The 26,191-nt window shown below is 58.9% G+C and overlaps 4 protein-coding genes across 6 annotated transcripts; all 4 read right to left on the reverse strand.

The window, feature by feature from the left end:
- Positions 1 to 14,136: 14,136 nt before the first annotated feature.
- Positions 14,137 to 16,049, reverse strand: LOC117643823. 2 transcript variants are annotated; one of them, XM_034382936.1, is made up of 2 exons: positions 16,011 to 16,049; positions 14,137 to 15,171 (listed from the first exon to the last, which is right to left on the reverse strand). In XM_034382936.1, exons 1-2 carry the CDS (start codon positions 16,032 to 16,034, stop codon positions 14,338 to 14,340), a joined length of 858 nt encoding a protein of 285 aa, XP_034238827.1. In that variant the 5' UTR covers positions 16,035 to 16,049; the 3' UTR covers positions 14,137 to 14,337. The 2 variants fall into 2 exon arrangements, with proteins under 2 accessions (XP_034238827.1, XP_034238828.1); XM_034382937.1 differs by lacking the exon at positions 16,011 to 16,049 and adding an exon at positions 15,472 to 15,590.
- Positions 16,050 to 16,664: 615 nt separating this feature from the next.
- On the reverse strand, positions 16,665 to 19,286 carry LOC117643558. Of its 2 annotated transcripts, none has more exons than XM_034382506.1 (3): positions 19,157 to 19,286; positions 17,434 to 17,688; positions 16,665 to 17,262 (listed from the first exon to the last, which is right to left on the reverse strand). In XM_034382506.1, the coding sequence occupies exons 1-3, from the start codon at positions 19,178 to 19,180 to the stop codon at positions 16,726 to 16,728; spliced, it is 816 nt and encodes a 271-aa protein (XP_034238397.1). In that variant the 5' UTR covers positions 19,181 to 19,286; the 3' UTR covers positions 16,665 to 16,725. The 2 variants fall into 2 exon arrangements, with proteins under 2 accessions (XP_034238397.1, XP_034238398.1); XM_034382507.1 differs by having other exon boundaries at positions 17,434 to 17,729; positions 19,157 to 19,205.
- A 290-nt stretch (positions 19,287 to 19,576) lies between these two features.
- LOC117643559 lies at positions 19,577 to 21,166 on the reverse strand. Its single transcript, XM_034382508.1, has 3 exons — positions 21,017 to 21,166; positions 20,380 to 20,607; positions 19,577 to 20,191 (listed from the first exon to the last, which is right to left on the reverse strand). The coding sequence occupies exons 1-3, from the start codon at positions 21,044 to 21,046 to the stop codon at positions 19,652 to 19,654; spliced, it is 798 nt and encodes a 265-aa protein (XP_034238399.1). The 5' UTR covers positions 21,047 to 21,166; the 3' UTR covers positions 19,577 to 19,651.
- An 884-nt stretch (positions 21,167 to 22,050) lies between these two features.
- LOC117643557 (putative serine protease K12H4.7) lies at positions 22,051 to 25,704 on the reverse strand. The gene is made up of 10 exons (XM_034382505.1): positions 25,473 to 25,704; positions 25,095 to 25,246; positions 24,581 to 24,782; positions 24,079 to 24,272; positions 23,763 to 23,998; positions 23,394 to 23,535; positions 22,940 to 23,265; positions 22,730 to 22,868; positions 22,472 to 22,641; positions 22,051 to 22,187 (listed from the first exon to the last, which is right to left on the reverse strand). The coding sequence occupies exons 2-10, from the start codon at positions 25,244 to 25,246 to the stop codon at positions 22,081 to 22,083; spliced, it is 1,668 nt and encodes a 555-aa protein (XP_034238396.1). The 5' UTR covers positions 25,473 to 25,704; the 3' UTR covers positions 22,051 to 22,080.
- Positions 25,705 to 26,191: the final 487 nt, after the last annotated feature.

Consider the following 26,191-nt stretch of genomic DNA (forward strand, 5'->3'; position numbering starts at 1 on the left):
CTGCTCTGTCTCTCTCGCACTCACGGGGCGTCCCCTATAGGTGCGAGCGAGACAGAGCGACGAGAACGACCCTCGGAATCGGTCTGCTGCGGGGCGACACTTTGTGGCTTATGGCGAGTCGAACATGAACATGAATACGAATAGGGCGTCTCATTACCGCCTTGGCGCTGCTTTCTGTCTCTCTCGCACTCACGGGCTGTGGCGCACTGGTGCGAGGGAGACAGCGCCTCGCCTCGGGGTGCTTCGCGGTGCTTCGCCTGCTCCGGGCCGTTCTCACGAGCAGCGCGTCAAGTGCACGGCGACGTTGTTACGCGTTTTGCGGTGGCGTGGGATCTCCAGGGAACCGCGACGACCATTCAAACAGGAGTGTTTCAGTTCAGGTGAACTGGAATGCCATACAACAAGTGCCAAACTCATCCTGTTTAGCGACTCTGGAGCTCAAAACGTGTCTAGACTTTTTACCGCCACCACCGGTCTTCTGGCCCACTGTGTGGTACTCGGCGAGGTAATCGGAGGGCGTGCCGCCACGTGTTTACCTTATCTGGACGGTCTGCGGGCACCCCGAGGTGTCCTGCACGCCGATGTGTCGCCCCACTGCCAAGGCCACTCCGCCACTCGAAGATCCGAGACGAGTACGGTGCCTACGGCGAGCAGCAGGCGGATTCCGCACAGTGCTCTCGCCCGACTGTCTCGCACTCTGACGGGACGCCCCGTGAGTGCGAGAGAGACAGAGCGACGGAAAGGACTCTGGGAATCAGTCTGCTGCCTGCAGCGCGCCTGGCTCCGCGCGCCAGGCAGACCGAGCGCCCGCGCGTCGAAGGGGTTGCCTAACCTGCACACCGCAGGGGCGCCCGCCTCAACCCTAGGCACTGCAGCCTCACTGTGAAAGGATCGTTCCGTCGCTCTACCTCTCTCGCAGTCCCACAGGGTGGCCAATGAGTGCGAGAGAGACAGGGCAGCGACGAAAACGATCCTCCGGAATAGTTTCGCGACTGATGGTGATGGTCCTGCAGTCCGCCGTTCGATACACTGGGACTTACTTCGCGCCCGCGGACCGCGGACCCGCGTGTGTGATGGATCGCCAGTCCTGTTCGTCAAAGGCGTCCGTCTGAGTCCGAGTCCTTTGAATGCGGTGCAGTCGTTGGCCGTCGAGTGCGCGACCGTTCCAAAAAGTGGGCGAGGATTGTGCTAGTGAGCAGTCACACAAGTAAGTACACACACACACACACACACACACACACACACACACACACACACACAGAGAGAGAACATACCCACAGGCACCTACACACCTCACACTCACTCACACTCACACACACACACACACACACGAGCAGAGTGCTATAATGCCGCGACACGGGCCATGCGGGCCCTACACAAAGGGCAATCAAGGTGAACAGCGACACACACACACACACACACACACGTCGAGGGCCCCCGCCTCGCCCCTGCCCCATCAATCAGCCCACCATTTCACGCGGGGCGGCGGCACGGCGCGTGCGTGCACGGTGCAGTGGCGTGCATGGCGTGCATGGTGGGCCCGTGTGCCACTTCTTGTCGTCTGCTGGTATGCGCCCAGCGACCCGCATGTGGACGCCGCATTTGCATAGCAGCGCTCGCTCGCGGATACCGTAGACGATTTTTTTTCTCCTTTTCTAATTTTTGACAATGTGCCTTCTTTCGGTTTGATCTGACGAGCCGTTATATATGGTGCTGTCGTAATGGGGTTTTCGAGGGTTGATTTTGGTTGGTCCGACTGGCTGGAGATAGAGATGAGCAACAGCTATATCGCGCACGTGTGGGCGTTATGGAGTTGGCGTGTGTGTGTGTGTGTGGGTGTGTGGGCGCGTGTGTGTGTGTGTGCGAGTTGGACACGCGGGTATGTTCGATATCGGACACCATAATGGACAGGCAATATATACACTACACTGCAGTGGTCCGGCTTCGACAAACACGGCTAGTGCTCGACCAGACCAGGGTGGACGCTCCTCCATTCCCCGCCCCGCCCCGCCCCCGGCCCGCGGTGGTGGCCGTGGTGGCTCACCGGGAACCTATCCACTCAACCGACTCTTCCAACCCCCAAAGTGCTTGCTTTCTGTGCCGGCGCAAGTTTCCGTTCTCTGCGGAGATATCCTGTGCCTCCCCTCGCCGCCCCGCCCCGCCCCCGCGCGGGGCAACAAGTAGTGCGGGCCGCCCTGTGCTGCTTTGTCCGATTCCGCTTCGCCACCAAAAGGGTCTCGACGGGCACGCTGACGCGCGCTGACGTCGTCGTCGTCGGCGTGGTTGGCGTGGCCGCGCGATAGCGCTCCGCCGCGCCGCCGCGACTTGAATTTTTACACTCAGTGCCCCGCGACACGACGGCGGTGGCGTGGAGGGCGTGGCGTGGGGGGGGGGGGGGGGGTCGTCGGGGCGCGCAGCGGAGGGATTAACGCGAACCTGTTGGCGTTCCAGGTGGATGTAACGGCCCATGTGCACACATTTCCAGGGAAAACGGCATAGCGCTAAGTGCGTGCCGCTGGGCGGGGCGGGGCGGTGTGACGGGTGACGGCGTGAATTTGAATGGGGCACGAGTTAGGGGCTGGCTGAGTGAAACCTCATCAAGCGGCCGGTCGGGGGGCGAGCCGGGGGCCATGAGCCGCCAGGAGCGAGCATAAGGCCACAAGGCTGCAGCGCGAAGGCTTGAGGGAATGCGGGGCCAATGGGCCAACCCGCTCCTCCAGGGTCGCCGGCTAAAACGGTCGCCCGCAGGCGGGCCACCGCCCCCACCCCCACCCCCCGGCGTGAACCGCCGAAGGGGTTGGTCGGACCGTAGGCCGTGAAATGTCGCATCACGCCCCCTGCCTCTCTCCTCCTCCTCCCCCTCCCCCGCGGCGGCCAGCGTGCGGCTATCTAGAACGGGTTAGTCATCTAGAGTGGCGTGCGTACACAGGAGCCGCCGCCACACTGTGCGGGATAGGGAGGTGCCGCACAGTGGGCCAGAAGACCGGTGGAGGCGGACAAAACTCTAGACGCGTTTTGAGCTCCAGAGTCGCTATGCGGGACTCGAACCGAACGTAAGACCCCACCAATGGATTGCTCTTCGAACGGGGAATCCATTGGTGGGGTCACACGTTCGGTTCGAGTCCCGCATAGCGACTCTGGAGCTCAAAACGCGTCTAGAGTTTTGTCCGCCTCCACCGGTCTTCTGGCCCACTGCGTGCCGGGCAGGTGTGAACGCGGCGACAACCCGGCGCACGTGCGGCGAAGCACCTCCTGGAAAAGCAATCGAGTTGTCTCCTCAAACAGAACGACGTCACGGCTCGTCGCCTCAAATCCATAGCGGCGCTTCAAATCCAATATTTACTGCGCCTCGTGTATCGTGTTGTTATGCGTGAACGCAGCTGCGGCGCGCGGCCGCGCCACTCATTCGTGTTGGTCGCTCTGTCTCCCGCTCGGACTCCCGGGGCGTCCCGTCCAGGTGCGAGAGGGACAGAGCGACGAGAACGACTCTCGGAATCAGGGTGCAGGTGACGGTTGCCGGCTGGGCGGGACTGTACGGGACGGGGCGGGGGTTGACGCCTGATAACCGCCCGGTAACCTGTCGCACTCGGCACTCCCCTGCGCCCTATCTAGCGCGCTCCCTCGCACTCGCAGGGCCGCGAGGCCGCGGGGGTGTGCGGCGCAACTGCACAGGTGACTGTGCAAACACGCCCTCGCCTTTTATCGCCCCCAAGTGCAGAGGCCCGCGGTGGGGTTGGGGTGCGTTCGAGTGTTCAGGCGGTGCACAGTGGGCCAGAAGACCGGTGGCGGCGCCAAAAACTCTCGACGCGTTTTGAGCTCTAGAGTCGCTAAACAGGACTCGAACCGAACGTGTGACCCCACCAACGGATTCCTTGTTCAAAGAGCCATTGGAGGGGTCACACGTTCGGCTCGAGTCCCATTTAGCGACTTTGGAGCTCCAAACGCATCTAAAATTTTGGCCGCCTCCACCGGTCTTCTGGCCCACTGTGTGGGACGGGGCATCGCGCCCCAATCGGCCAATCGGTCAGAAATGGTCAGAAAGCTCCGCAATCGGTCAATCCGTCACCGGCAGGATTCTGCTGCGACCTCCTGACGCCGACGCCGGTCGCCGATCATTTCAGGCTTCCTTATCGACCGTTGATACGATACGAAGAATTATTAATTATTGTTTTCGATATATCGAATAGAGCGTTTCTCAGCAGCTACCCCGAATAGTGATGTACGGTCTGCGTGGGTGTTTGCTTTGTGTTTCGAGTCGCGGTGCTTTGTGTCGCTCGCGGGGGGTGGAAGTGGAAGGGGTGGAAAGAGGGGGAGGGGGGTCGCACTGCCACTACGCCTGTCAATTCGATTACCGCGGCGTAAATGAGATTAATGAAATTGGTGCGTCGTGGGAACAATATCCGTTTTGCCGCCCGCACCGCGACGCAGCGAAGCTCTCACCTCTCAGGGATGCAGGTCTGCAGGCCCGGCGGCAGGTACGCGGTGGGAATAACGACTGACCCATTGGTGGGCTATCGGCTCTCACGCTACTCGCGACTGGCGAGGGGTGCACTACCAATGGCATGCGAATCGTTGGAAATCGAGTCTAATCGAAGCAGCCAGGGATATGTGAAATTAAAGATTCGGGGCCGCCAGTACAACAAAAACAGTTGATTACATTTGGAAGCAAAATGGTCTTGCGTTTACGTGTTTTTTAGGCGTGATATGGCTCGACAGATACAGCCTGGAAGGTAGGCAAAAAGCCATGCTTTGCCCCCTGTAAGTAGGCAAAAAGTGCCACTTTGTCCCTCTTAAAGGTCGCCTCTGGACCCACCACTGGCACACTGTGCAGCCGGGTGCAGCCTGTCGCATCGGTGGAGGTCGTGCCCACTGCATTTGCTGCACACTCGGATGGATTACATTATTTTGGCCCGGAGTTTGCCTCAGTGAGTCGGCGGCACGGCAGGGAGGGGCGTCCTCATCCCGACGACGCTTCTGTTCGCGATCTAATAACCCGCACATACACACACACGCACGCACACACACACACGTACACAAACGCACGCAGACACGCACACAGCGCACACAGACTCATCGCCGACGAGCACGGAGGCACGCACTGAAAGATTAATAATTATTGTTGGTCCTCCTAACACGATGAAGCCCTCCACCGCCTGCCTAATGATTGGCCATCTCGCGGACCGTGGGGGAGGCGGGGCGGGGCGGGGCGGGGCGGACGGAAATCAAAATGACCCCCGCTGCGCGGCGCTCCGTCGTGCCGTCAAGTGGACACGGGGCAGCGCGCGGACACATTCCCGACGTAAACGAATTTAGACGAATTTCTCACCCGCGTCATTAATGATTTGCTTTTAATTGGTGCGTCATTTTGCTGGAGGGGAAAAGGATTCCCCGTTCCACGCTGCTGCTGTGGCGGGGGCGTGCGTTTTGTTTACGCAGTGGACCGCGCGGCCGAGGCGTCAGTCACGGCGCGCCGCTATGGCAGACCGAGAGTCGTCTTCGTCGCTCTGTTTCTCTCGCAGCTACGCGGCGCGCTCACGAGTGCGAGTGAGACAGAGCGACGAAGACGACTCTCGGAATCGGTCTGCAGCACGCGGCCCGAGGCACGTCCACCAAGGACGCCGCGTCGCGCCGCGGGCCCGATTCGGCGCGCACCCTTGCCGCCTCGCCTGCCTCGCCCCGCCGCCACTCAGCGTGTGGGAACCGCGGCCGCAGCTCAAACACGGCGCGGAGGCCGGCGTGGCGCCGCACACCCTCGCCAACAACAACAACACCGTCAACAACAAGAACGTCAACAACGCACTGGCAACTGTTAGAGCGGCACCGCGCACCGCCACTGCCATTATTGTCTTCCCGTCCAAGTCCATCCCCCGCGAGTGAGGCGTGGAATGCTTGCGCGGCTCGCGGGGGTGGGTGGGACTGGGAGCGCGGCGGCCAGAGAGAGACAGAGAGAGCGCAGGATTCGTGGGACCGATGGAGTGCAGCCCAACTAAACTAATGAAGCCTCTCTTGGGGATTATTTCTGCTGGAACAGTGGGATTTGAAAAGATTGTAAACATGATGAACGATAGATCATAAACCACACCAACGGTGTGGGATGAAGTAAAACCATTATGATTTGATCGAATTTCACTCTCATGGAACAGGAATTAGAAAAGTAACAGAGGTGCGCCAAAGTCAAGTTCAGGTGCACGAGGCCCGATTGTTTTTCTGACTCGAACTGCTGAGGTCGAAAGCCTAGGACAGGAAGCTGAAACGAGTCTTGTCTCTCGGCATGGCCAACCTCAGCCTACTCGGCCCTCATGTCCGTCCAGGCGAGTGCGGCGGGGCCGCAAGGCAGGCGCAGCCTCCAGGGTGCAGTGCGCCGCGCCCCCGACCGCCCCCGACCGCCCCCGACGCCATTGGCTCTGATTTCCTGAAACTCGGCCGGAGGGGCGTGGCGACCGGCAGCCGCCCCGCCCGGCCCCGCCCCTCGACGCCACCGAGAAGGCCTTGATGATGGCATTCCGAACGCCGGCAGTTTGATTCCGAACCTCTGCCTCCCTCGCACCCCGTGGGTACGCCCCGTGAGTGCGAGAGGGACAGAGGGCCGGCCTCGCGGGACTCTCGTGCCGCCGCCGCCCCATGAGAATGTGCACACATTGAGCCGACCATTACGCCACCGGAAAAAAGTCTCCGCTTCGGCACCAGTGCGCCACCACCGACACACCCTCCCCGTCGAGCTCCTCGTCGTCCTCCCCTCCGCGCGGCCAGCAGGCTGCTGTGTCTCTCTCGCACTCATGGTGCACGCCGTAGGGGTGCGAGAGAGACGTGGTTCGGCTGCCGCCACTCGGGGTTCTCCGTCACCCCGACGCGACGGCCGCACGGCCGTTCGCTTCCTGTGTTATAGTTCCGCAGGAATTCCCCCTAATAATGATGCCGGCCCGCCTCGGCCCGCGCCTTGCCGCGCCTCGCCGCGCCTTGCCACTCCCCTCCTCCGGGCATCCAGACGGGATGACTCTATCACGGACCCAAAATGAACACAGCCGAGCGGTCCGGAAGATCGGTTCGTCACTCCGTCTCTCTCGCACCCTTACGGAGAGCCCCATGAGTGCGGCAGAGACAGAGCGACGTCTGAGTGGCTCGACGGGTCCACGACGATGACGAGGAAGGAGATGGCTATCTCCGGGTGGAAAGAAAAGAACACACGCAGCGTCCGGCCGTTGCGGCAGCCTGGCTCCGACAGGTGCTTCTGTCTCTCTCGCACTCACGGGGCGCTCCGTAGGGGTGCGAGAGAGTGCCACTGTGCTTTTGGCTCCCACGTCGGCGTCTTTTGATGCAGTGGCCCCGCCATGCAGCCACGCCCCCCGCTGGTCTGTTTTGGAACCGGCACGCTGGCCACGACAGTCGCTTTCGTCGCTCTGTCTCTCTCGCACCCATAGGGGCGCGCCGTGAGGGCGAGAGAGACAGAGCGACGAAAGCGACTCTCGGAATGAGTCTGCAGCGCCGAGGTTCGCGTTGCGGCCAGCCCTCCGGCCGTCTCGTCTCCGTGACGGGCGCGTCGTCGCGCGGCACAGATTGCCCACCAGCAGGCCGATTCCGAGCAGCCATGTCGCTGTCTCTCTCGCCCTCATGGCGCGTCCCGTCTGGGTGCGAGAGAGACAGAGCGACGTCGGCGGCCGCGGCGTGCGGTGCGGCCCGCGCGGTGTGGGAGCGCGCACCGCGCAGCACCGCGTGCCCGGGGAGGAAACCTGAGAAGTCCCTCCGCCATCCGACGGTCGACGGCGTCCTCGTCGTCCCGCGGGAGAGGCTGACGACGGCGGCGTGCACTTCCACCATTCCTCTGCCGTCGTTATGGTCACCATCGTGTCCTCCGCGCTGTCCTGCAGTGCTGCAGCACGCGCCGAGTGATTATCCCCGCTAGCATTACGGATTATGGCGGCGAACGGAGGGGATCATCTTTTCCCCTTCGACATGACGCACAACCCCGCTGAGCAATATGCTCATTTTTCTCCTTCTAGAAAAAATATAATCCGCCTTCCAGTCAGCCAGCCAGCCAGCCTGCTAGTCAGCCAGCCATCTAGTCAGCCAGCCTACTAGTCAGCCAGCCATCTAGTCATCCAGCCAACCAGTCAGTCAGTCAGTCAGTCAGTCAGTCAGCACAGTCAAGTTATTTTGCGACGGCCAGAGAACCTGCCCGAGAGGGCGGCCTGCAGGCTGAGTCCGCTCTGTCTCGCTCGCGCCGACGCGACGGAAGGCTCCCCGATACGGTGCGAGAGAGACAGAGACAAGCCCGCGTGCCACTGTCCGGCCCATCAGAGTGCTCCCGAACCTCGTCCCGAGCCCCCGTCGAGGGGTGGACAAGGAGGCGGTCGCTCTTTTTCCGCAAATTGTTTCTGTCCCGGGGAGGAAGAATCCTGTGGCGCGCAAGTGCCGCGCGCAGGGCAAGGCGAGGGCCGCCTACCTTTCAATCTCGTCGCTTCACCTCCGCGGCTCCGCGAGAGAGAGACGGAGACGGGGAACCTTGGCGAGGCGGAAAAGGAGGGGGCAGCGGAAACGACGGGGTGGCTGGCGGATGGGACGGAGCTCCGCCAGCGCGCGGATTGACGGAGTGATAGAGTCCGCGGTTCAATAGCCGTAATACTGTAATACCCACGCGCAGCAGGCTGCTTCCAAAAGTCGCTTTCGTCGCTCCGCCTCTCTCGCACCCATACGGGACGCCCCGTGAGTGCGAGAGAGACGGAGACACGACAACGACTCTCTGAGTGCGGGTGGAGCGCGGACTGGCGGCGAGCAGCTGCCCTCGCCCCGCCCCGGGGAGGGGAGGGAGGGAGGGAGGGGGGGAGGGGAGGGAGGGGAGGGGAGGGAGGGAGGGGAGGGGAGGGGGAGTGGAGGGAAAGGTGTACTCATTTGGGCTGTGCAATCAGCAGCAGCCGGTCGTGGCGGTACACTGCCGCGGTCGCCCCCGCCTCCTCCTCCGAGCCATTCGAGCCCCTCTCCTCGAACGACACAATCAGCGCCTCTCCGAGGTGCCGCCGGTGTCCGCAATGTGCCGGGCGGGGCGCCAGCAACAAAGAAAGCAAACGAAACGCCATTTAAAAGAAAGAAACGAGCCAAGTTTTGCGGTTTCCCCTTTTAATTCACCGGAAACAAGACTCGGAACAGATTTAATTCTGAGATTGCGCGGGCGGCGTCCGATTTCTTGGCAGGTCCGGCACGCTGATAGAGGCGCTGGAAGGCCCCTGTTGCAGGCCGTGTAATTTGTCATTGTGTCGACACACATTTCGTGACCGTCCAGTGCGGCTATACTTGACCACAACGAGCCGAGCCGAGCCGGGCCGGGCCGAGCCGGAAGGGTGAAGGGTCTCGCGCTATTCTGGCGCGGTGACACGGCAACTAACAGTTAATTTTTCAGATGTAATCGGCCAGCCTTCACGTGACATTCCGAGATAGTTCTCATTTTGTGGCGGGCGACACAAGCTGACATTTGGGCGGACGGGGAAACGTGTTCAATAAATGAACAGCCCGGGGAAATGCTACGACACTGGAAAGGCTGGCCGACATCTGGCCGCACTCGACTCGGCGAGGAAATAAAACCAAAGTGTAGGAGCAGCCACGCCCAGCCCATCAGGCGCTCTCTCTCGCACCATCGCGGATGCAATGGCCAATGAATCTCTTTGCATTTTAAGCAGCAGTGCCGTGGCCCCGGGCGCCGCGCCGTGTGTGTGCGGCCGAAGCTGTTGCTCGCTTGAGTGGCGCCTCCAAGCCCCTCCAAGACGGCGCGGATTTTGTAGATAGAAAAATGATAAAAAATGAAGTTTTGGGGAAAAAATGAAATTGGCGAAACCGTGCAGTTTCCATTTTGATTTACATACGCCATAGTATAAGACACAAATAAGACATCCATCGGAAATACTGTATCATTGCACTTTCAGATTGCCATTTCAAAACACAACTCCTAAAAAGGCAATATTGTAATTTAAATATTTTTTTGAAACTTTGAGTGCTATTTAGGGCGCGAAATGGGGAGTGACAACTCACTGACGCTCGATCCAGCGGGACGCCGCCCCGTGCCCTGGAGGTGTGGAATGTGCGGGGTGGAAAGCCATCCCACAATAAGTTTCCAGTCCAGCGAGCACACTGCAAGTGATATTGCCCGCCTGCTCCACTTCAGCGCTCCCCCCGGAGGCCCGGAGGCCCAGGGCCGGAGCTGATGACTGATTCCGGGAGTCGTCTTCGTCATTCTGTCTCTCTCGCACCCTACGGGGTGCCCCATGAGTGCGAGAGAGACAGCACGACGAAAACGACAGGCGGAAAAGGTCTGCTGCTGAAGATGCTGCAGGGCCTTCGGGCACTGCAGCGGGGCTGATTCCGATCAGAGCTTTTGTCGCTCTGTCTCTCTCGCACCGCTGCGGCCCACCAAACGAGTGCGAGAGAGCGACGAACCAGCCCGCTGGAAATTTAAGCGCGACGTAATCCGGCACGGAAGGGGTCCACAGGGTCCACATCGCGGGGCACTTGTGGCGGCAAACAGCCACTGCTTCTTCTGGGAACTGTTTACACGGAAGGAGCAAATATTGCGAGAAATGCGGGCGCCGCTTTTTATACGGCGCTCTCGACAGGCACACTGGAAAACACATGACACAGGAAAACGGTCTGGAAAAAAAAAGGTTCAATCTATAAAACGATTGTCTGGTGGCAAAATGAAATTTAGCGGGTGTTGCTCTGTTGTTGTGTGGAGCACACCCTTCGCTTCGCGGTCCCACGTTGCCCGCCCGCGGCGCCACCCCGCCCCCACCACGCCCTACCCCGCCTTACCCCGCGCCGCCCCCGCACCCCGCCCCCGCGCGCCGCCCCCAGGGGGTGTGTGGGGATAAGAGGTCATCGAGGAAGCTAATGGCCATAATGCAACACCATGTTTATTTCCATGCAAAATGCTCGCAGAGAGAGAGAGAGAGAGAGAGAGAGAGAGAGAGAGGCGCTCCCCTCGCCCTGCCCTCGGGGAGGATTGGCCGGCGAGGATTTCAAATCCGGAATATATTGGCATGTCTGTGGGGTCGGCGTCGTCGCGGTGCAGTAGCGCGTGCGGTTTGTAGCGCCGCGGCACGCGCCAGACAAGGACAGCCGTGCAGCCGACGGGCCCGTTGCCGATCCGAGCAGTGACGAAATGACCGCTCTTCCGGCGTTCCGGCCGCTCCGGGACTCCGGGGCTTGACTCCGGGGCTGTGCTGCGCCACCACTGCTAATGACGCGCTTGTGCTGCCAACACGCTGCTAACTCGATTGCCGGCCGTTTATACCAGGGCCCCTGCCTGCCTGCCTGCCTGCCTGCCGGCTGGTGACTTTGGCCCCCGGCGCCGCCTGCAGCCCGGTTCCGAGCTCGCTTTTCTCTCGTCGCGCTGTCTCTCTCACTCGCGGGGCGTTCCGCAGGGGTGCGAGAGAGACAGAGCGCCGCTCGGCAGCAGCCGGCCGCCGTCGCCGCCCCGCGTAAGCGTATCCGTCAAACTCGATTTGCGCCGCCAATTGTCTGCGAGGCGGAGTGGCATTATTCGACTGAATCAGATCGCAGTGTCGTGCCTCTGTCGTGTCACCGACTTGTAAAGCCGCGCTGCCGCCCGCCTCGCCTCGCCTGGGAATGCTCTCGCTCGCTCCTGCCTCCCACATTCGCTTTCACGTTCGGTTTAGAAGGGAACGGAGTGCCAGCAAGTGTGAACACGACGGAACAAAAATATTTTCACTGCAGAGGTCTGTATTCCTGAAACAATGAGGGTCGCGGTAGTGAATGCGTAGCATGAGGACATTAAGATAAATAATATCAGTAAAAAGCAGCCTTGTGGTGACACACTCGTCTGTTAAAAGGAACAGTCACAGACTTTGGAGTTTTCTTTCGTCAGGTTGGTACTCTTTTTGGGTAGGCCACGCGGCGGGCACGGACGAGCGCCGGGCTACCTCGCCGGTCGCAGGCGCGCCGCTCGCCCGGATCGGGGAGCTCACGGCAGGCAAGCCACGCCGCTGCTGGGCTGCTGCATGAAGCCGGGCGGGGCAAGGCGGGGGCTCCAGGCTGCAATTCCCCATTCCTCTGGCCAGGGATTTCGCTCCTCCTTTCAGCGATATGTATATTTGATGCGATTTTAATGCTCGCGGTTGGCGGGGTTGGCGTGGCCCGGCCCTAAGCAGCTTACGGATTTAGGCCCCATTTCGCCGTGTGCTGCTGGCATCCCGGGGCCCCGAAGGGCCGCCAGGGCCGCCGGGGGGAGAGGCGCGGGGCGTGGTAAGCTGCCTGGCCTTAATCTACGGATGTTGTTCGGGAAGCAGCCGTTAATGACACTTGCCAATTTGGTATCATTAACGAGGGCTTTTTCGGACACTCACGTCAAGGACTGTCGCAGTCAACTATTTTTGTGACCTCGTGCTCGTGGGGATTGAGGTTCATTTTGCTTTTCGCGGCAGTGTATTCGCTCTCCCGGCTCGGTGTCGAATTGCGGTGTGGATCCCAGTCCCGCCTCTCACTACGCCCCACCGCGCCCCACCACGCCCCACCACGCCCCACCACGCCCCACCACGCCCCACCACTCGCATTCCAGAGCGCCAACCAGCCCGAGGGGCGTGGCATCCTCGAGGGGCGCAACGCGGCAGCCAAATGGCGGCGCCATTCATTCCGGACGGCGTTCCGTCGCTCCGTCTCTGTCGCACCTCTCCAGTGCAGCCCATGAGTGCGACAGAGACAGAGCGACCAAAGTTGTCGTGAGTACACAAAGGACGGGGGCGGGTGTTTCTCGGACCCGCCTTCTACTCGGGGTGGCTCTGCCCTCTGCCATGCCGGGTTCATGAAGCGACACGCCTCCAGCCCCCTCGCACTCATGGGGCATCCGTTGGGGTGCGAGCGAGACAGAGCGACGAAATTACAGCTCAGATAATAAGTCACCGTGGACAAATACGGATCCATTGTCCGTCGACCGGCAGCAACAACAAGCAGCTCAATTTTTAATCAAGAGCATCGCGGCCCATCAAAGAGCCATCGCGGTGGTGGAGGTGGTGCAGGGCGTGGCGGCGGCGGCGTGGCCGCGCTCCTCGGGGACGCCGTCGAGAGGGTCGTGGTGGTCGTGGCGGTGGCGGCGCGAGTGGCTCGCGGATTTGATGACTCTCGCCGGGATGCTCCGCTCCGCCAGGCTTCGCTTCGCTTCCTCCCCCTCAACTTGAGCGGAATGCCATCGCCGCTTCTGCGCGATTTAAAATGACAACAAACGAGAAGAACCAAAACAGACTACAAAACGGAATTAATTTTGATTTTTTTTTTCTCTCTCGTTGCGGTTTTGCCAAATTTTTCGTCTTCCTTCTTAGATAAAAAGACCTGTAGAAGACATTGAAGCGGATCACTAGGCAAACAAAATATTTTCCTGATTTTACCTTGTCCTGCACAGCGTTATATCTCCGCTCTCTCTCGCTCGCACGGTACGCTCTAAGACTGCGAGAGAGGCAGAGCGACGAAAACGATGCTCGGAATCGCTCTGCATGGTGTCTGATTTGTTTTCGGGTACGTACTGGCGGTAAGTACAAAACGGCCGTGCGAGGCCTGAGACGCCGCCGTCCGGGGCGGGGCGGGGCGGGGCGGGGAGGGGAGGGAGGCGGTCCTTTGTGTTGACGGATTGAGGGGGATGCGGCGGGGGTGGCGCGGCGGGGGTGGCTGCGGATGAAAATCCGCGTGGGGGAGCGGCTCAGGCGAGGTTCCCACACACTCGCGGACCCCAGGGAGCGGCGCGCCGCGGCCGCCGTGGCGCTGAGCAGCGGGAGGGGATGGGAGGGTGCCAAAAGGATCACCTTGAGGACCAAGATTGAATCCCGGTCCATCCGAGAATTTTTGACCTCTTTCGCAGAAGATCATGCCACGCGGCTCCACTGCCACGCCTCGGCTAGCCTCGGCGAGCCGCCGCCCTGCCATAAAGATACAGCAAAGGTTGCCGCCTAGAGCCCCGCGGCCCCGCGGCCCCGAGGCCGGTACGCTGTAAGCGTGCACGTGGCGGAACGAGTGGCTCTGGCTCGGACTGTACTTTGCACTAGACTTTTCTGGCTCGTATCTTGCTGTGCTTTCCGCACTTCTCGCGGACTTGTTACGGACGTGACTGGCCGTTTACTCAGAACCGCAGTTTCAAAAAGGCAGCTCTCCGAAAAAAAAAACCTTTTTATTTCTGCTCAGTAATTTTTATTGATGAGACACAATCCTTCGGTGAAGTTCTCAGTTCATTTCTCTGGGTTTGTTTTTCGAAATTAGTGTGGACAAATGGGATAAGAGCAATTTTGACACCTTGGAGTCTACCATCACTCCAACTTTCCTGGCAATCGGGGTGTCCGGCCTGAAAGTTCGTCAGACGACGCACTGGCCCTGGGCCTCGCTGAAGGTGGTGCCGGTGGGGCAGACCCCCGGCGTGGGCGCGCTCAGCTTGGAGCTGCTCAGAGCCACGCAGTCCACGAAGCCGTTGCCACCGGCCGCGGCGCCGAGCTGCGAGAAGCGGCCCTCCTGGTCGCAGCGCTCCACGCACACGCCGCTCTGGTCCATGGTGAGGCGCTGGTCGCCGCAGGTGCCGACCAGGGCCTTGGAGGCGTCCTTGCTGGTGCACACGGCGTAGATCCAGGGCGCCGGGGTGTACACCTGGTACTGCACGGGCTTGTTGGGCTTGGGGTCGGTGCAGTGCAGGGTGTAGCAGGTGCCCCTGCTCTTGGGCACGCAGTGCGTGGTGCGCTGGTCGTACACTGTGCCGGGGAAGGCGCTGCAGTCGAAGCGGTACGCGTTGTTGCCCACGCACAGGTAGTACCTGGTGCACGACGTCAGGTCCGGCCAGTAGCCGTCCGCCGAGCAGTTGTACGCGTTGGCGGGGATGGGGTCCGGCGGGGCCGGGTTGCAGGTGGCGCCGCTGGAGGGGGGCGTGGCGGTGCAGGAGGCCGCGTTGCCCTCCAGGGTGCAGTACGGCGTGGCCGCCGGGCACTTGGACGTCACCACGTACTGCCACACGTCCGTCACGTAGGCGCACTTGACCAGCGAGGTGCAGTCCGCGGAGCAGGACGTGGCGCGGCCCTGGCACACGGGGTTGTTGACGAGGGCCTGCAGGAGGCCGCCGAGGGGGCGCGCCTCAAGCGACTCCTCCGCCGGCACCTCCACGTCGGCCTGGCACCGCGCGGCCGCGACCAGCGCCAGCAATCCCTGCGGACGCCCAGAACGGTCAGTTTAGCACACGAGCAAGCACAGGAAACCAACTTCAGATTTCGAAAAAAAAATTTCAAAAACAGTTAAGGCACTGCAAGACCTTTGGCTGCAAAATGCCTTTCATCGTCTGAAGAGGAGCACTCAGGAGTGGATCCAGGGGGAGCGATTCCTTGGGGCACGTGGCACCTCCCCCCCCCCCATATCTCCTAAAGGCTTGCCCCAATAAGTAAGTAGGCAACTTTTGCGACATCGCCCCCTTCTCAACTTGTCTTTGAAACCGCCCTTGGGAGCTCTCACCAAAAGCACTGCTTGTCTCGACATGGTGCTGCAGACTGGACCGACCTGGAGGCGGTGGTGGCTTTTAAAGCTCCGCGCGGGAGGTACATTTCCTCTTAGCGCCCTTATCACGTTTACTGTGCACTAGCGTCAGGCGGTGCTCTGTAACGTTTCTCCTTAGCTGCAGCGAGGTCGAAGTACAACATAGTAGAGCGCCCCGCGCGGCACCCCGGCGACAAACATTTGGCGTCGGATCAAGTTCTACGGCAGACTACGAGGAAAAAGAAGGAATCGTCGAGAAGCGCTTACTTAGAGGAGGATGTCGAGAATTTTTATCCAAATATCTACTCCGAAATGGCAGGCAAACAGTGTAGGCCTCTGCACGTTCCTTCCTTGGCTGCAAATTTCTGACCCAAGCAGAGTCCCCGTCCCCCAGTGACCACTTTAAGTCTGTCTGGGATTCACTTATGAGTTCGCGTTTTCCCGGTATCGGTATCGCAAAAAGTAACTTTGGCCGTTCGAAAAATGCAACTCCTTTCGCTTGTGTAACAAGCACTCACCAGAAGTACTGTTTGTCCCAACATGGCGCTCCTGACTGGACGGACCATGGCGTGGCTGAGGTGACTTACGATGCAGCCGTGCTGAGGTTCTTCCGATTAGCAGATGCCCTTATCGGCTGCACTTACTTAATCAAGCAATTACTTTATTTACTGTGCTCTGACGTCAACCCGTTCAGACTCAAAGCCGGCTGAATTTGCCGACCCGAGCTATCCCTGAGCGGCTGGTTGGCCAAAAGAGGTTGTTTTGAAGTCGCAGGATGATACCACCTCTTTCAAATAAAGAGATATTGCTGTGTTCAGGAAAAGTCTCCAAATAATATCAAAAATTTTAGATTAAATTGTCTTCCATACAGAGGCGCGTTTGGGGTTGCCTGCTAGTAGGCGTTGTAACTTACACTAAAACCATCACTGTTCAGATGACCTCAGATCACTTTTCAAAGACGCCTACGTATGCGTTATGTTTCAGAAATGAGTAAATGTGTAGGAGTTCGTCGCGTAAGCAGTTTTATAGCGCCCTCATTTCACTCAAGACAGGAGCTGACAGAAAAAGTTAATTGAAGCAGTTCACAAGTATGGAATTGAGTGTCCTTCAGGTGGAAAAAGAAGTCAGTGATAGGCCTGTAGTGTTCTCAAGTACAGTGAAACAAAACGGAGTTCAGGGTAAATTTTTGTATATTTCACAGTACAAAAAGAACGGAGGTACACTGCAGTCCACCTAGTCCTGGCAGAGCTGAGTGGTGGCGTCGAATTTGGATTTTCCAGGACAAGTCTTGCGCACGGGAGAGCTGAGCTTGTTGCCGCCCAGGTCCACGCACTCGGTGTAGTTCGTGTCGTCCACCCGGAAGCGGCCCGCGCTCAGACAGCCCGGCACGCACTGGCTGGTCTTGACGTCGTAGGCCTGGCCCTCGTCGCACGTCCCGATGATGGCGGTGGCCGCGGTGTTGTCCACGCACAGCGCGTAGATCCGCGGGTCCGGCGTGTACGACACCAGGGTGTCGGGCTTGCAGGTGGGAACGAAGCACTGCGCGCTGGCTGACGGCACGCAGGTCTTGGTGCGCTGGTTGTACACGGTGCCGGGGTAGGCGCTGCAGTCCATGGGGTAGGCCTCCCAGTCGGAGCAGATGTAGTACTTGGTGCACGAGGTGAAGTCGGGGTAGTAGCCGCTAGCTCTGGGGCACTGGACCGTGTTCACCGGCTTGGGGGTGTTGCATCCGGCGGGTGCCAGCTGCGTGTCGGAGGTGCAAGTCCCGTTCTAGAACAAGTAACCCCAAGGTAGTGAGTTCAGCCTTCCTGAATGCTGTGTTGGCAGTACTGTTTCAGAGAGGGTAAAATTAGCAGTAGTCCTTGGTGCACCGCACAAAATGAAGTAGCGAAGGAATAAGAAAACAAAGTTGCCAAAGGATCCTTCAAAAATTCCACTTACCGTTGGGTTGCAGTAGGGAGAGCTGCCGCTGCAGGTGCTGTTGCTCACGAAGTGCAGGATACTGTTTACCGTTCTGCAGGTGACCTGGACGTTGCAGCCACTGCAGGAATGCTCCACGCCGTTGCACCGGGTGTCGTTGGATGGAGGGGCGCCGACGAAGGAGGACAGCTGACCGAACTCGCCCTCCTCCACCTCGTCCACCCACAGCGACGCCTCGACCGCGAAGACGGTCGCGAGCGCGGTCGCGAACACCACCTTTGACATTGGCGCAAGGATGCGGAGTGGTCACAGGAATTCTAGGAAAATTGAAGCCTAGTTGGATGCCTGAATAATGAGTTCATTGATCAAGCATACAGCTACGTGTGGTCAACCGTAGAAAAGAAATTCCTCCGTGCATTCATATAGGAAGCGAAGGTGGAGGTGTACGATTGGTGAAAGGTGTCATAGTAGGCTTTAGTTCTGCCAGTAGACCAGCGGCCTAACACAGCGGTTCTCAACCTTTCTCGGCTCGCGACCCCAAATTTGAAGCCAAAAATTTCCGCAACCCCCAGGAAAAATTTCGCGACCCCACGGGACCCCTCCTTTAACATGCCACGGCGTCTGATCCGAGGCGGGCATTTTGCTCCCTCAACGGGCAACTGGTCTTTGGACCTTCCTTTAGCATGCCTTTGTTACGGAGTGCAATTATCAGTCTTAGTTTGGGAGCAGTATTGTCTCAAAGTTGGCCAAAACGCTCAGAAATGTCTATGAAAAATCGTGTTTTGGGCTGATTTTAAGCAGCCACAGCGTCTGATCCGAGGCGGGCATTTTGCTCCCTCAAGGGGCAGTTGGTCTTTGGACCTTCCTCTAGCATGCCTCTGTTACGGAGTGCGATTATCAGTCTTAGTTTGGGAGCAGTATTGTCTCAAAGTTGGCCAAAACGGTCAGAAATGTCTGAAAAATCGTGTTTTGGGCCGATTTTAAGCAGCCACTGCGTCTGATCCGAGGCGGGCATTTTGCTCCCTCAACGGGCAATTGGTCTTTGGACCTTCCTTTAGCATGCCTTTGTTACGGAGTGCGATTATCAGTCTTAGTTTGGGAGCAGTATTGTCTCAAAGTTGACCAAAATTGTCACAACGATTTTTCAAAGACACTTGCGACCGTTTTGATCGACTTTGAGACAATACTGCTCCCAAACTAAGACTGACAATCGCACTCCGTAACAAAGGCATGCTAAAGGAAGGTCCAAAGACCAATTGCCCGTTGAGGGAGCAAAATGCCCGCCTCGGATCAGACGCTGTGGCTGCTTAAAATCGGCCCAAAACACGATTTTTCATAGACATTTCTGAGCGTTTCGGCCAACTTTGAGACAGTACTGCTCCCAAACTAAGACTGATAATTGCACTCCGTAACAAAGGCATGCTAAAGGAAGGTCCAAAGACCGATTGCCCGTTGGGGGAGCAAAATGCCCGCCTCGGATCAGACGCAGTGGCTGCTTAAAATCGGCCTAAAACACGACCCCAGCATCGCCGCGACCCCTTAAAAAAATTTCGCGACCCCGCTTGGGGTTGCGACCCTAAGGTTGAGAACCACTGGCCTAACACCACGAAAGTGGACAGTGGCGATTCCAAGTCAGGTTTGGAAATCGGAATAAGACGTTCACGTTTCCTGGGGCTCGCAAGAAGTAACTCAGGCTGTTTGAAATATACGACAGACTTCTTTTCCTTGCCTAAAAAGCACTCACCAGAAGCACTGTTTGTCCCAACATTGCGATGCAGACTGGTTGGACGGTGGCGAAGGTGAGGTTTTATATGCTGCAGCGAAGAGGAAGTTTCGGTCAGCATCTGTGTTCTTATCGGCTGTACTTACTATGTAAGCGCAATCAGTTAATTACGCAGCTTGTCCAAGGGACACAAGGAAGAAAGAAAGATTGTCCCGCGCTGCCTCGCAGAGAGACGAATGTCAGACAAGTGTTACGCCTCCAAATGCGTTGTAAGTTTAATACCTGATTAAATGTTTAGGAGTTTGTTGCGTAAGAAGTTTTGTTGAGCTTTTGATTCAAAAGAGATATAAAAGGACCTGGGCTGTTCTCAAGTTTGGAAAGTGTATAGTAGGGATGGGAAAGCGCAATGTCTCGAGATTTCTCGGGAAAAACAAAACGGAGTGAAGAGTAAAGTATTGTATTTCAAAGAGCGAAAATGAATTGTGGCCCGGTCCGGTGCGTGCTTCTTGGGTGTGTCTAGGGGTCCTTGCAGAGCTGAGTGGTGGCGTCGAACGTGGATGTTCCGGGGCAGGTCCTGCGCACGGGGGAGCTGAGCTTGTTGCCGCCCAGGTCCACGCACTCGGTGTAGGTCTTGTCGTCCACGCGGAAGCGGCCCGCACTCAAGCACGCCGGCACGCACTGGCTGGTCTTGACGTCGTAGGCCTGGCCCTCGTCACACGTCCCGATGATGGCGGTGGCCGCGGTGTTGTCCACGCACAGCGCGTAGATCCGCGGGTCCGGCGTGTACGACACCAGGGTGTTGGGCTTGCACGTGGGCGTAAAGCACTGCGCGTTGTTCTTGGGCACGCAGGACCCGGTGCGCTGGTTGTACACCGTGTTGGGGTAGGCGCTGCAGTCCATGGAGTAGGCCTCCCAATTGGAGCAGATGTAGTACTTGGTGCACGAGGTGAAGTCGGGGTAGTAGCCGCTAGCTCTGGGGCACTGGACCGAGTCCACTGGTTGGGCCGACGTACAGTTTGCGGCCACCAACGTCGCGTTGGACGTGCAAGTCCCCTCCTGGAACACAACCAAATGCCGTGAGCTCAGCCATCCGAACCACATGTCAGCAGTGCTGGAGAAAATTTTTCTAGGCACCGAAGTTGAAAGGATGGCCAACCTCGACCAGCCATAATATGCAACAATTATGCAAGAATTATGTGCGAATGTCGGCCAAAAGTTTAAAAAGGGACTTGGTTTTTACTCACAGCTGCGCTGCAGTAGGGGGTGTTTCCGCCGCAGGTGGTGCTGCTCACGTAGTACAGGAATCCGTTGACCCTCCTGCACGTGATCTGGTCATTGCAGCCGTCGCAGGACAGCTCCGCGCTGTTGCACCGCGCATCGTCGGTCGGGGGACCACCGGCGAGCAGGGACACCCTGTGGGCTATGTCCAACCACACTGACGCCTCCACCGCGCTCAGCGTCGCGAGCACCACCTGTAATAATCACGTATGTTGGCACCTTCCAAACAGAGCTTCGTGGTCACAGCAACGCTGGTACAGTTGCTTCATGAACGGCCTCATTCAAGCACACAAGCCATTGAAGACTTTACGCTAGAAGTAAAGCCTAGATTAGAAGTTCTTCCTTGAATGCGGGTAAGCGGGTGAAGAGCTGTACGGAGAACATCTGCACTGTGAGAATTTGTTGTCACTTTACATCAAAATCGTGGATGACATTTTCATCACTTGGAAATAATGGCACTTTAATCACAAATTGATGACATTTAAATTGAAGCTCCGATGTCATGAACAGGTTTGATGCCATTCTGGCAAAGAAAGTCCTGAAATTGTTAACTAGTGACAACCTTAATTTTCTCAGTGCGTGCGGAACAGAGCACGAACGTACCAGAGCGAATACAGCTGTTGAAGTCGCCATGATACCACCACAATGTACAATGTGCTGGCATTGGGAAGCGTCTTCCTTTTAAAGATGCCTAGCCCACACTTATCAGCGAATAAAATCCGCGGGTAAATGACGCTACTCGCAAGGTCGCTCTCTTATCTGCTTTAGTGGCGGACGGACGGTAAGCCCGAATCAGACGAGCTTTTTCCTCAGGAGGAAAAAACCTGTTAAAGCGTCAAGTAATAATAGCATGTTGCGGCTACAGGGCCATAGAGGACTCATTAATGAACTTTGCTCTGTGTGCAAATCTTTGTTTGTTTTTTTTGTGTTTTTTTTTGCCGTCACAAAATGTGGGCTGGTCTTATGTATGCAACAATTGGTAAAAAAAAATGCACTCCATTCTGAGCGTATGATACTCGATGTCAAACCATTCATAGAAAAGTAAAAACACGTTATTTTTAGGAGAAAAAAATGCCACGATCATAGAATTTATGTAAGTGCATGTGTCCTCTTTTCCTCGTTTGATTCATATTGCCCGAGCCCTCGTCCATGCAATCAGAGCAAAACCGTGCGTACACGAGTGTGAGCCGAATCGGTACGAATTGCAACCGACACAGACTGGCGCAGTGCCGGTTCCTCTTTATCTGCTTAAGTGGAAACTCATTATCTGGCGAGCTCCGAGAACCGCGTTCATTTTCCTGTTTTCGTGGTTTGAAGAGCAAAAGATGAGCAGCTGCTTCGGTTTTGCAAGGGTGCTAGAAGAAAGAACTTCTGACGGCATTTCTTTATTGTAGTTAACTTATTGGCCAGGTCGATCCTGATTTATTTCGTGTGTGCTAAAGGAAAGCTTTTTCTCCATTTGACACTCCTTTATTCAACGGGTGTGACGTCACATTCGTTGGTTCAGACGTGACGCGGCCGTCTAATCAACATTCGAACAAATGTGACGTCATATCCAAACGAACGTGAGTATAACGTCAAAGTCCTTGAATAGCGGAGTAAGGTGCGGGGGAGGGGGTGGACAGGTAAAGTAAATGTAAAGACAACAGACAGCTGTGGTTTATTCGCTATGCCAGCCAGCCGGCCAGGAGCCTCTCCACGGCCTTGCGGGTCTTCTTCATCCATGGCGGGTCGTAGTCGTCCCTCGGGAACAGGTCGTGGGCGTGGGACGCTCCTGGGAACAACAGAGGGATCCTCAGACCACGCCGACGGAAGGCCTTCGATGGATCGTTTTATGAAGCGCATCGATACGACGAAGGCTCGACGTATCGCAATGCAATGTCACATCACTCTATACATGACATGACTTCCGCACAAAATTTGGCAGTAACGAGGTTCAGCGGTGTCGAGACATCGCGATGCTATCAATCCGAACACTGACGAAATCACGACAATCCTCGGTATGTATCGCGATAAGACATATCGATGATCGACCATTAATTCGATATATAGACGTACTCAGTACGGAGAAGACGTGCACGCCAGCGCCGGTGGCGGTGTCCGGGGAGAGCCCCCTCCACGGGTCCAGGTCCCCCTTCACGAAGATGGCGTTGGAGATGTCCGGCTTGAGGCCACCGTAATGTTTATTCAGGTCGGAAATGCTATTGATGAGGTTGTCCTTGGTGACGCTGGGGGCAAAGCGGTAGCAAAACCCCTCGTTATGCAATAAGTGGTATAGCTTTTTCATTTCTCGATTTTTTCGCTGCGTTTTCTTACGTTTTATCGAACACGTCTCTGCAGAGATTGATGTAGAAGTCCGGGGTGATCCTCGTGGAGTACGGGAAGGTGTCCGTAGAGCCGGTGGTGTCCGGGAACTGGCCGAGCTGCGTGCACTGCAGCCACAGCCAGGGTCGCGCTGGGGACAGAGAGGAGTCAGAGAGACCGCCTCAGCACTCCCCCGCCTTCCGCCGTCCGCAGCTCACTCACCACCCCCTCGGTTGGCAGTGTCGCTCCAGCCGCTCGGGGACAGCGCCTTCACCAGCCCCGAGTAGGACGTGTCCAGGCACACCCCGGGGTGGGTGTACGAGACCAGCAGGCCCAGCATCCTGAGCGGCGGGTCCGAGGGATTGAACATGGTCACGCAGTACGGCCGCAGCAGGTCGCCGCCCGGGAGGGGGTAGTCGGGCTCTTGCGGGCCGTCGACGTCCTCCTGCACCAGGTCGGCGAACACGCTCGCCACCAGCCCCAGGATGTGCGCGCGGTCCAAGTCGGACACCACGCCGTCGGTGGTCTCCGGAAGTGGGGTGCACGGCCTGCGTGGAGGGGCGCAAGGTGAGCCAAGGAGGAGTGATGGGGGCGTCGCAACCAACCAGCCGCACATAAAGCTCCCTGACTGCCCTGAGCCAGCCTGAACTTTCAAGACAGGTTACGGTGTACTGACCCAAACGCTCGATTGAATTCGTTGCGGCCATCAGCCGTGGACAAGCCGCGCTCAAGCGCCTCGAACGCTTCCTGCAGCAAGTCCGCGCAGTGGTACCGCTTGTGGTACCAGTCGGCCGCTCTGCTCACGACGGGGAAGTACGCTGCAACACGGAGGGCGGCCGGGAGTCAGAAGGCGGCAGAACGTCTACGCTTCAAAAGTCTCGTGGCGAGGATTCTCCACATTATGGTGAAAATTAGCTCCGAAAAATAACTGTATCTTCCAGATATTTTGTCGAATTTCTTTTGTATTACAGGGGAAATCGATAGGATGGTGCTGCCAGCCTTTCACCGTGAGAGAGGCTTTTGCAGGCTTTTGCAGTGGACGTACATGGGACGGAGAGCCTCGGCTCCAGGGTGGCGCTGGACGCCACCACGCCGTGGATGACGTCGGGGAAGCGCTGCCGGGCCCACGCGGCCACGGCGCCGCCGAAGCCCGCGCCGAAAAGCACCACCTTCTGCTGAGGCTTCAGCACCCCGGCCTCCCTGAGCTGGTCCAGGAACGACGCCACGTCCAGGAGGACGTTCTCCACCGTCAGGTGCCGCAGGCTGTCCACCGAGGTGTCTCTGGAAAAACAAAAGGAAACAGGTGTGGCTAAGCCTGAGGCTGCGGTTATCGGATTGGGTATCACAGTCGTGACACTCACGCAGTAGGGTGGCTGTTGGCACTGAAGAACCGCGTCGGCAGGAAGAAGCGGTCCGCCTTGTACTTGCGCGCCAGGGTGGCCATGAACCCCTCTCGCAGCCAGTCGCCACCAGTGACTTGGTAGTCCGCCGTGCCGGACAGCATGACGAAGGCGGGGCCGCCCGCCTCGTAGCTGTCGCTGCAGCGGAAGTACCTCTGAAACAACGTCAAGGCCGCCGTCAAGGCCGCCGTCAAGGCCGCCGTCAAGGCCGCCGTCAAGGCCGCCGTCAAGGCCGCCGTCAAGGCCGCCGTCTAGGCCGCCGTCAAGGCCGCCGTCAAGGCCGCCGTCAAGGCCGCCGTCAAGGCCGCCGTCAAGGCCGCCGTCAAGGCCGCCGTCAAGGCCGCCGTCAAGGCCGCCGTCAAGGCCGCCGTCAAGGCCGCCGTCAAGGCCGCCGTCAAGGCCGCCGTCAAGATGGCGTAGGAGCACTGCGGCGGACGCAAAGCCTTGCTCCCGAAACACCCACCTGCTGCCATGTGGCGCTGTCCTGGTCCTCGTGGGCCAGCGGCTGGGTCAGGACGGCCTCGGTGACGGCCTCGTTGGTGTGCTCGGGCACGCTGGTGATGAGCCGCGGCTGCGTATAGCGCAGCCACTGCACCCGCGACAGCTCCTCCCCCAGCTTGGCGCCACGCCCCGCCCCCGGCGCCGCCCCCACGCTGTCATTGGAACTGCAACAGGGAGGCCGCGGATGCCAGGAATGGAGGCTGCCCCGACTCCGGCGAAGCGCCAGCAAGCGCCAGCCCAGCGCGGCAGCCGCGGCAGCTTCAAAGGAGGAAGCTCTCTTCTGAAGGCCCGCGCGACGCCGGTGTGCCCCGGGTTGCCTATCGCCCGACGCGCAGGCGTTCCACTGCGTTCCGCAGCGCGAGGTATCGACATCACGCTATCATCTTGCTTATCTCGATTCAAGGTGGCCGTGCCGGCCGTGCCTGCCATGCCTGCCGTGCCTTGCCTCCTGCCGACTTGTTTTCCTCTGTACGCACCTCGCGTTCGCCGGCCGCCGCTGCTGCAGCACGTGGTGCAAGGCCCTGTCCAGTGCCTGCTGCTTGTCGACCGTCTTGAGGATGTTGGCGGAGGCCACCCCGGAGCACGTCGCCAGCCCCGCCAGCGCCACCAGCAGCGCCGCGCCGCGCATCTGCAGCGAGGGCACCATGAACCAAGGGCGTGGGGACTTTACTTTAGCGCGGCTTTGGGTCCGCCGCCGACAAGCTGACAAACACTGCTAGATAAGGTGTTACAGTGCAGAGGGAAAGCAACGCCACCAACCTTCGCTAGGCTGGCCGTCGTCGGAGAGAGAGAGACAAAGAGAGAGGCCGCACTTGCAGTGGTGCGGAGCCATGCGGAGCCTCCATCCGACTTACTGTGCGAGCGTTTCCGGCGGTCGTGGTGGGGGTCAGTGCCTTCGCCGGCGTGCTGTTGCTGTTGTCTTGCTCGAAGACGGTGTCCAGGAGCTCGCCAAACCGACTACGCCGGCCGCCCTGCCGTCCTGCGGGGCTGGCCGGGAACGCGGGACGCTCACTCCAATTGGCGAGATAAGATACGAGCGTCGTGCCGAACAGAAGGATGTGGCGCGGCACGCGCGGCACGCCGCGGCACGGCGGGGCACGGTGGCGGCGTGGCGTGTCCGTGACTCACAGTGTGAGTGTGCCGCTGGAGCCGAGCGCTGGAGCGCTAGAGCGGGGTAGGGGCAGCACGGCGACGGAGGCCCGCCAACGCCCACGCCGACGCCGTGCCCGCCGTGCATACTCCGCGCCACAGGGGCGCTACTCCCGCGGCGGCCGCGGCGCCCCAGCGCCATCTCGCGGCGCGCGGCGGAACCAGCGATGCGCGGCGTCGGCGCGCAGCGTCTTGGCGCGAAAGGGTTCAATTGGAGCGCGGGAAGAGCCTGCCTTCTTGATGCCCGCGTCAATGTTGTCATCGAGTCGACGGGAAAGCGAAGTCGACAGAGCGAGGTGTGGCGTGTGTTGTGTGGTGTTCGGCCGTTTCGGACTGGCGGTAAGCCCCCAGATCCTCGGGCGAGCTCGTCGCCGCCCGGAGCATCGTGCAGTGCGCGCATCGCGCAGCCCACCCACTCGGCCGC

The sequence above is a fragment of the Thrips palmi genome, unplaced genomic scaffold, assembly GCF_012932325.1.
Source record: "Thrips palmi isolate BJ-2018 unplaced genomic scaffold, TpBJ-2018v1 HiC_scaffold_17, whole genome shotgun sequence".
Taxonomy (NCBI): domain Eukaryota; kingdom Metazoa; phylum Arthropoda; class Insecta; order Thysanoptera; family Thripidae; genus Thrips; species Thrips palmi.

Excerpts from the sequence above, each read along its gene's own strand:
- LOC117643823 (XM_034382936.1), bottom strand. The coding sequence starts at position 16,034 with ATGTTGGGACAAACAGTACTTCTG. Across the intron at positions 15,172-16,010 it reads TGGGACAAACAGTACTTCTG|GGATTGCTGGCGCTGGTCGC; the intron begins GTGAGTGCTTGT and ends GGGCGTCCGCAG.
- LOC117643557 (XM_034382505.1), bottom strand. The coding sequence starts at position 25,246 with ATGCGCGGCGCGGCGCTGCTGGTGGCGCTGGCGGGGCTGGCGACGTGC. Across the intron at positions 23,999-24,078 it reads GCCAACAGCCACCCTACTGC|AGACACCTCGGTGGACAGCC; the intron begins GTGAGTGTCACG and ends TTGTTTTTCCAG. Across the intron at positions 22,869-22,939 it reads CACTGCCAACCGAGGGGGTG|CGCGACCCTGGCTGTGGCTG; the intron begins GTGAGTGAGCTG and ends CTCTGTCCCCAG.
- LOC117643559 (XM_034382508.1), bottom strand. The coding sequence starts at position 21,046 with ATGGCGACTTCAACAGCTGTATTCGCTCTG. Across the intron at positions 20,608-21,016 it reads CAACAGCTGTATTCGCTCTG|GTGGTGCTCGCGACGCTGAG; the intron begins GTACGTTCGTGC and ends TGATTATTACAG. Across the intron at positions 20,192-20,379 it reads CCCCCTACTGCAGCGCAGCT|GAGGGGACTTGCACGTCCAA; the intron begins GTGAGTAAAAAC and ends GTTGTGTTCCAG.
- LOC117643558 (XM_034382506.1), bottom strand. The coding sequence starts at position 19,180 with ATGTTGGGACAAACAGTGCTTCTG. Across the intron at positions 17,689-19,156 it reads TGGGACAAACAGTGCTTCTG|GTGGTGTTCGCGACCGCGCT; the intron begins GTGAGTGCTTTT and ends CCAATGTCAAAG. Across the intron at positions 17,263-17,433 it reads CTCCCTACTGCAACCCAACG|AACGGGACTTGCACCTCCGA; the intron begins GTAAGTGGAATT and ends TACTTGTTCTAG.